Genomic DNA, 9,593 nt, shown 5'->3' on the forward strand with positions numbered 1-9,593 from the left:
AGTAGTCTATCTAATATCAGCATTAGTAAAGTAGAAGTAGTCAAGCAGATTGAAAGACTTAAAGCTGCAAAATCACCAGGTCCAGACAAATTTTTTCCGAGAATGCTAAAGGAGTGTAAATTTGAAATCTGCGACCAGTTAACTGAAATATTTAATAAATCAGTAGACACTGGTTTTGTGCCTACTACTTGGAGGCAAGCAAACGTTGTTCCTGTTTGACATCGGTTATAGGAAAAATGCTTGAATCAATAATAGTAAATAGACTCAGAGAACACAGCGAAAGACATAATTTAATTCGTGATTCAGAGCATGGTTTCTCCAAGGGTAAGTCATGTGTGACTAATCTTCTATCCTTTTACACTAAAGTATATAAGGCGTCAGATACCAATGATAATTACGATATTATTTACCTTGACTTTAGCAAAGCGTTCGATAAGGTGCCACACCAGAGACTACTAAATAAAATCAAAGCCCATGGCATACGAGGAAAAGTGTTAGAATGGATTAGAACTTGGATTAGTAAGAGAAAACAGCGGGTCATCATAAATGGAGTAAAATCTAGGTGGGGCAATGTTACTAGTAGGGTCCCCCAGGGCTCGGTTTTGTGTCCCTTGTTGTTCATTATGTATATAAACGACTTAGACGACGGGATGAATAGTGATGTTAGTAAGTTTGCGAACGACACTAAAATAGGATGCCTAATTAAGTCAGGAGACGACGCAGAGATTCTGCAGGATGATCTTAGCAAATTGTTCACATGGTCGGTGAAATGGCAAATGAACTTCAATATCTCTAAGTGTAGCGTATTAAACGTAGGGCTACACAACCCCGGAAATAGATACAGCTTAGATGATACGCTTTTAGAGAAAACTCAGTGCGAGAGAAACTTGGGAGTTCTAATGTGTCCGGACCTTAAAATTCAGGTAATAATGCATTAGCGCCAGGAATAAAGCTAACAAAGCATTAAGTTTCATTGCTAGGACGGTAACGAATAGAAGTGCAGAGGTAATTATTAAACTTTATCTAGCGATAGTTAGACCCACCCTTGACTATATGGTAGATTTTTGGTCTCCGTCCTACAGAATGGACATCAATTCACTAGAATCAGTACAGAGAAGAATGACCAAAATGATACATGAACTCAGAAATTTGCCTTACGAAGAGAGGCTTAGGCACCTTAACTTACACTCTCTGGAAAGACGCAGAGTGCGGGGTGATCTAACAGAGGTGTTCAAGTGGATCAAAGGCTTTAACAAGGGTGATGCAAACAAGGTCATCATATTCAAATAACAGTGCAGTACTAGCAGTAATGGTTATAAACTAGACAAAATTTAGATTTAAAAAGGAAATAGGCAAGAATTGGTTTACTAATAGGGTGGTTGACGAATGGAATAAACTTAGTAACCATGTAGTAAGCGCTGAAACTATCAGTTGTTTTAAGAAACGATTAGACAGCTTTATGGATGGGGATGACAGGTGGTGATGGATACGGAGCTGCCTAGTGTAGGCCTTATGGTCTCTTGCAGTCTCTATTATTCTTATGTTCTTATGTTCTTATGTTCTTATGTATATGTATATGTATATGTATATGTATATGTATATGTATATGTATATGTACATGTACATGTACATGTACATGTACATGTACATGTACATGTACGTGTACGTGTATATGTATATGTATATGTATATGTATATGTATATGTATATGTATATTATTATGTATATAAAGGATCACAAAGACGGAGCATGCCGACAGTAGACCTTTTGGTCCATATCTAGGTCGGATGCGAAAAAAAATCATAATAATATATCAATAAATAAAAACTATAATAATGTAAATAACAAATAAAATACATAAATAAATGCATAGGTATAGTTAGATAATAAACAAACAGGTAAATAGTAAATAATAATGAATTGACATATAACTAATAATAAATGAAAATCAAAACAGATCAATGATGACAAAACAAAAACAAATAATATGAAATAAATTATAATCATTACAGCATCTTGCTTAGGTGTCTATCCAAATTATTTCTAAAGCTTCGAACTGAACTATATTGCACTACATGTGCAGGAAGTTTATTCCATTCATTAACTACACGGTTGGCGAAGTTGTTTCTACTTTCAAATCAAATTGATTTCTGGACAATTTGAGACCATTGTTTCTTGTCTGATCCTCATTCAATGTGAAAATTTTGTCACTTTTGATGTTGTCAATTCCCTTTAGAATTTTAAAGACCTGTATCAAGTCACCTCTGAGTCTACGCTTTTTTAGGGAAAACAGATTCATATGTTTTAGTCGATTTTCGTATGATTTACCTTTGATATTTGGAATCAGTTTTGTGGATCACCGTTGTACTTTTTCAGTCTGTCAATGTCTTTAATGAGATTCGGTGACCATACGGAAACAGCATATTCCAAATGTGGACGAACTAATGATTTATATAGCTTGTACGAATGATGGACTTTTAAAATCAAAAGATCGCGCAATCAGTCCTAGAATCTTATTTGCTTTCTTAGAGGCTAAAATACACTGCTTGGATGATTTGAGATCGTTACTGATAATTACGCCGAGATCTTTTTCACTATCCACTTTTGTTAACGAATTTCCAAATAACTTGTAATCGTACTAACTGTTATTTTTACTTATGTGCATTACCTTGCATTTGCTTGTGTTAAATTTCATTTGCCACTTTTCAGACCATTGCTGTAATTTATCTAAATCTTCTTGAATGTCTAATTGGTTTAAGTGATCATTTGTCATTCTGCACAGTTTTGCATCATCAGCAAATTTCGAAACCGTAGATTTTAGTCCATGGTCTATATAATTTATATATACTATGAATAGAAGTGGTCCAAGAACGAAACCCTGAGGAACTCCACTTGTAACATTTTTCCATCTAGAAGTTTTTCCATTTAAAACAACTCTCTGTTTTCGATCATTCAACAAATTACTAGTCCAACTTAATAGGCTACCACTAATTCCGTGCGAAGCTAATTTAGTAAGTAGTCTTTCGTGTCGGACGGTATGGGTGACTATGTCTTACCGATCCAGGAGCATTTAGGTTACCAAATTGGGGGAGCAATATGTTGTAAGTTTCAATTATAAGAATCAAAAGGAGAGTTTGTTTAATGCAGCTAAAATAGATATCCCCTGGTATACCAACATACTTGTAAACATGCGTAGTGCATGTCTTCCCTCTGCGCTTGTGCGAAATAGGTAGTTTGAAGCCCTCGCTAGTCGACTGACCAAAAGTGAGACTCAGACACACACACAGAGACAGACACAGTCTCTTACCCACTCTGTCCTCACCTGGTACTTGATACAGTTAAGTCCGTCTAATCACTTAGTAAGCAGACCTGTGTCTATTCCTATTTTTCTATTGATATATTATCATTTAGTGCGTATGTTTGTGTTATTCAAATAATTAGTTATATTGTTCTTGTTTTTGCAAAAAGTTTCATTTCGTCTCTGACGTGTTTGGTTGTTACATGCTCGAAGACTTCGCGCGGCATGCTCTTAAAGTATGATAACTGGATCTAAATAGGTTTCTAGTTTGCGAATCTATCGGGACGTAACAAATTGGGGCCTGTCCGGGATTGAATTAAGTTTGAAAATCTAACTAGTGTATCTTTATAATCACGTATTTCTGCATTCTGCCCTATTTTCACTTACGTGTAATGCAAATGTGTATTTATTACCTAGTTAAGTATTTCTATTTCTCACCAATTTTAGTCACATCACATGAATTTATCATCTAGACGAAATTGTGTGTTGTGCACTTTCTTTAATTATTTAGGTTCACGGATTTAGAGTAGTCATAGATAGTTTAAACAAGTAGTTGTTTCAAGGAAATTTTCTCGCCATCACGTTGTCAGTAGAAGCATTTATAGCTAACCCGGCGACAGGAGGCCTTTTGGTCCATAGCTAGGTTGGATGCAAACAAAATTATAATAATGATAAATTGATTAATTAATTAATTAATTAATTAATTAATAAGTAAGTAAATAGATGAATAAAAACAAATGAATAAAGATTATAATAATATAAAGAATAGATAAAATAAGTAAATAGTTAAAATTAAATAATAAACAAACAGGTAAAGAGTATATAAGCATAGATTGACAGATATATGATAATAAATGATAATCAAGGAAATAACAATAAACAGACAAATAATAGCAAACAAATACACAAATAATATAAAATAAATGGCAAGCATTATAGCATTTTGTCTAGGTGTTTATCTTAACGACTCTAAAGCTTCGAACTGAACTACAATGCACTACCTCTTATTCCATTCATTAACTACTGTTGGCGAACTTGTTTCTACCAACTTCCAAATTAAATCTATTTCCCAACAGTTTGAAATCATTATTTCTTGTCGGATTCTCATTCAGTGTCAAAATTTTGTCATTATTGATGTTGTCAATTCCCTTTAAAACCTTATAGACATGATATTGAAACTCAAAACGTGTCCAAAAAAATACCCCATAGTTTCTTAAAACCATGTACTTTAATGCTCGTAGTATTAGGAACAAATTTCAATACAGGCGTATGTCAAAAGCGAAAATCTCGATATGATAGGACTAACCGAGACATGGTTGAATGGTAGAGTTAGAAGCATAATCTAATATAATGGGGTTTAAACGCTTTCATCAGGATAGAAATCACAAGAAAGGTGGGGGTGTTTTGTTGTACGTTAAAAACAATGTCTATGCTTGTGTTTTAGAGAAAGTGAAACAGAATGCATATGATAGTTTGTGGGTTGAGTTAACCCAAACAAATGAAAAAAAAATGAATGTAGGTATAATATATAGGCCAAAGACACTATCATTAGCAGACGACAAACTGTTATTTCAAGAACTGTCTAGTTTCTGCAACGGGATTTATTGATTTCAATTTTACTGACATTGATTGAATGACCCTTGAACATGGTCATATAGGTAGTCACTTGATTGGTTTTCTTGGTGACAATTACTTAGTTCAGCATGTAAAAGAGCCCACAAGATATGGAAACTTACTCGATCTATTGATCACAAGCCGAGAAAGCATGGTAACTGATGTAGAAGTCTGTGAAACTGTTGCAAATAGCGATCACAATTCAGTTAGATTCAAACTCCTAAAAAAAATTAGAATAGATACATGTGTTTCTAAAATACTCGATTTCAGTAAAGCTCAATTCATAGGACTACGTCAGGAGCTTCAGCTTACAGATTGGGAGGCAAAATCAAGCGAAAAACCTGTACATCAGATGTGGGAAATATTTCAAAATACGTTCGCTAAGATGATTCATGCTTACATTCCTTTTAAGGACAGACGTCTCCCAAATCAGGCTCGCCCAAGGTGGCTCGACAAAGAAACTGAAAAAAGTATTGCTAAAAAGAGACAGGCTTATAAGATATATAAGTGCTCGGGTGCATCTATTGACAATGAAAGTTATGTATCAATACAGAGAGATTTAAAAAAGACAATAAAAAAAAAGCGGAAACGACAATATGAAATGAATATCGCTGATAAATCCAAAAAGAATCCCAAAGAATTCTATAGTTATATTAGAGATAAAAACGTTGTTAGGAATCACATTGGTCCACTATTATCTGCTGACGGTCAACTTGAATATTCAAATGAAGGAATTTGTAATATTCTAAACAATTATTTTAGCTCGGTATTCGTAAACGAAACACCTCAAAGTGAACTCCAAACTGAAACCTGTGAAAAGTCTAGGATAAACTTACTCACAACGGTAAATATAATAAAAGAAAAAATTAAAAGATGTATAGAGAAACTCAAAATTAATAAAACACCAGGACCTGACGGTTGGTATCCAAGAATCTTAAAGGAAATGAAAAATGAGACTGTTGTTCCATTAGAAATTACTTTCAAGAAATCCATCATATCCGGAGATGTCCCAAGAGAATGGAAGCTAGCTAACGTTACTCCCATATTCAAAAAGGTGACAAAAAGAAACCAAATAACTATAGGCCTAGAAGTTTGATTTAAATCGTAGGAAAAATAATGGAAACTATCATCAGAGATGCTATCGAACATCATTTAGAAATTAACTGTTTGATAAATGATAGCCAGCATGGATTCAGACGGAAACATTCTTGCGTGACTAACTTACTCGAATTCTACAACACATGGATTCAGACGGAAACATTCTTGCGTGACTAACTTACTCGAATTCTACAACACAGTTATCTCGAATTATGACAAAAGAAACAATATATTTTTAACATATCTAGACTTTGCAAAAGCATTTGATACCGTCCCCCACGAAAGACTACTTACTAAATTAGCTTCGCACGGAATAAGTGGTAGCCTATTAAGTTGGACTAGTAATTTGTTGAATGATCGAAAACAGAGAGTTGTTTTAAACGGAAAAACTTCTAGATGGAAAAATGTTACAAGTGGAGTTCCTCAGGGTTCCGTTCTTGGACCACTTCTATTCATAGTATATATAAATGATAAAGACCATGGACTAAAATCTACGGTTCCCAAATCTGCTGATGATGCAAAACTGTGCGGAATGGCAAATGATCACTTAAACCAATTAGATATTCAAGATTTAGATAAATTACAGCAATGGTCTGAAAAGTGGCAAATGAAATTTAACACAAGCAAATGCAAGGTAATGCACATAAGTAAAAATAACAGTTAGTACGATTACAAGTTATTTGGAAACTCGTTAACAAAAATGAATAGTGAAAAAGATCTCGGCGTAATTACCAGTAACGATCTCAAATCATCCAAGCAGTGTATTTCAGCCTCTGAGAAAGCAAATAAGATTCTAGGACTGATTGCGCGATCTTTTGACTTCAAAAGTCCATCACTCATTAACAAGCTATATAAATCGTTAGTTCGTCCACATTTGGAATATGCTGTTTTACGTATGGTCACCGAATCTCATTAAAGACATTGACAGACTGAAAAAAGTACAATGGCAAGCCACAAAACTGATTCCAAATATCAAAAATGAATCAAACGAAAGTCGACTACTACATGAATCTGTTTTCCCTAAAAAAGCGTAGACTCAGGGGTGACTTGATACAGGTCTTTAAAATTCCAAAGGGTATTGACATCAAAAGTGACAAAATTTTCACATTGAATGAGAATCAGACAAGAAACAATGGTCTCAAACTGTCCGGAAATAGATTCAATTTGGAAGTGGGTAGAAATAACTTCGCCAAAAGTGTAGTTAATGAATGGAATAAAGTTCCTGCAGAGGCAGTGCAATGTAGTTCAGTTCGAAGCTTTAAGAATCATTTACATAAACACCTAAGGAAGATACTGTAATGATTATAATTTATTTAATATTATTTGTTTTTGTTTTGTTATAATTTGTCTGTTTGATTCTCATTTATTATTAGTTATATGTAAATTTATTATTATTTACTATTTACATGTTTGTTTATTATTTAGCTATACCTATGCATTTATTTATGTATTTTTTTATTTTATTTGCATTATCATAATTTTTATTCATTCATTTATTATTATTATCATTTTTTTCGCATCCGACCTAGATATGGAACAAAAGGTCTCCTGTCGGCATGTTCAGCCTTTGTAATCCTTTGTATCGAGTCACTTCTGAGTCTACAATTTTTTAAGGAAAACGGATTCATATGATTTAGTCCATTTTTGTGTGATTTATTTTTGATATTTGGAATCAGTTTTGTGGATCGCCGCTGTACTTTTTCCAATTTGTCAATGTTTTTAATGAGATTCGGTGACCATACGGAAACAGCATATTCCAAATGCAGACGAACTAACGATTTTTATAGCTTATTAATGAGAGATGAAATTTTGGATTCAAAAGATCACGCAATCAATCTTATTTGCTTACTCAGAGGCTGAAATACACTGCTTGGATGATTTGAGATCATTACTGATAATTACGCCGAGATCCTTTTCACTCTCCACTTTTGTTAACGAATGTCCAAATAACTTGTAATCAAACTTACTGTTATTTTTACCTTGCATTTACTTGTGTTAAGTTTCATTAGCCACTTTTCAGACCATTGCTGTAATTTATCTAAATCTTCTTGAATATCTAATTGGTTTAAGTGATAAATTGCCATTCTGCACAGTCCGTGGTCTATATCATTTATATATACCATGAATAGAAGTGTTCCAAGAACGGAACCCTGAGGAACTCCAGTCATAACATTTTTCCATCTAGATTTTTTTTTTTTTTTTTTTTTTTTTTTAATGGTGGGTAAGTCTGGAACAGGCCTTAACCCCACTCCATTTCAATATATCCCAGTTGTAGCAGAGCCTTTTAGTAAAGTTTTCATTGATTGCGTGGGCTCTTTGCCCAACTCGTGGTTTCCAGTACCTACTCACAATCATGGATGTTGCTACTCGTTACTCCGAAGCCATTCCTCTCCGTAGCCTCACCACCAATAATCTGGTTAATGCCCTTATACATTTTTTTTTTCACTCAGGTCGCTCTACCCTCCCAGATGCAGTCTGACCAGAGTTCCAACTTCACTTTGAGATTGTTTAAGCACGTATTGGCCACCTTAGAAATCCGTCAGTGTCGTTCCACAGCTTTTCACCCCCATAGTCAGGGCGCCCTTGAGCGCTTTCCTGCGACACTGAAAACGATGCTTGAAACCTTTTATGGGGAAACGGGGAAGGACTGGGATGACGGTGTAGGCCTATTACTATTCTCTATCAGAGATAGCGTACAGGAGAGCCTTGATTTTTCTCCTTTCCAATTAATACATGGACACCAGGTTAGGGGGCCTCTGAACGTATTAAAAGAGTGCTGGTTGACTGAGGGTGAATTTATCCCTGCTGCTCCATGTGTTAAAACTTTTCGAAATCACTTGCAGCGTACAGTGAAGTTATCCCATGCCCACGCTCAAGACCGCATGAAAATACATTATGATTAATCAAACCAAGCATAGCTGCGGAACCTTTAAAGAAGGTGACGAGGTAATAACATTACTTCCTTTAAATATACATCCTCCTCAGTCGCGGTATTCTAGCCCATATAGAATAATCAAATGAGTGAACCAGTTAAATTATATTATATCCACTCCTGAAAGTCGCAAGAAAAAGTTCTTAGTGCATGTAAATCTATTAAAGAATTATTTAGCTAGGAACCCTGAGGTAACGGACCAGGAGTGTAAGAGGGTGGTAGAAAAGAAGGTAGAAAGCGGGGTAGAAGACGGGTGTTACATTTTATGGGTTAGGTGTTTATAAGACAATATAGCGAGCAAGCGAGTGAGTTGCCTATGTTCACTTTCCGTGTTTTGTAGGTAATAAAATTCTTATTTGTAAACAAGGGCCGGGGACTCAAATGAGCTGCTGACACGGTATTCTTTGTAACCTAATGGAATATGCAGAGATTCGAGAATATTTAAGTAAATTATATTGCCATAGCGACTTATAGCAACGAATCTGATTGGTGAATGGGTGGAGGAAGAGAAAATACACTTGGTCCACGATTGTAAGATCACGCTCTTTGGGGAGGATCTTAAATATAAGTTAAAGACCAAAGAAATCACTCAACGTCACTGCAAAGCTCACGTAGGATCTTACATACGTGCTCTCGGGGGAATCCTTTGGA

At 34.9% G+C, this 9,593-nt stretch overlaps 1 protein-coding gene across 1 annotated transcript; it reads left to right on the forward strand.

The window, feature by feature from the left end:
- Positions 1 to 8,478: 8,478 nt before the first annotated feature.
- LOC143041238 (uncharacterized) lies at positions 8,479 to 8,913 on the forward strand. The gene has a single exon (XM_076213077.1). It carries the CDS (start codon positions 8,479 to 8,481, stop codon positions 8,911 to 8,913), a length of 435 nt encoding a protein of 144 aa, XP_076069192.1.
- Positions 8,914 to 9,593: the final 680 nt, after the last annotated feature.

Source organism: Oratosquilla oratoria, chromosome 30 (assembly GCF_046742065.1).
Source record: "Oratosquilla oratoria isolate Oo_2021 chromosome 30, ASM4674206v1, whole genome shotgun sequence".
Classification (NCBI taxonomy): Eukaryota; Metazoa; Arthropoda; class Malacostraca; order Stomatopoda; family Squillidae; genus Oratosquilla; species Oratosquilla oratoria.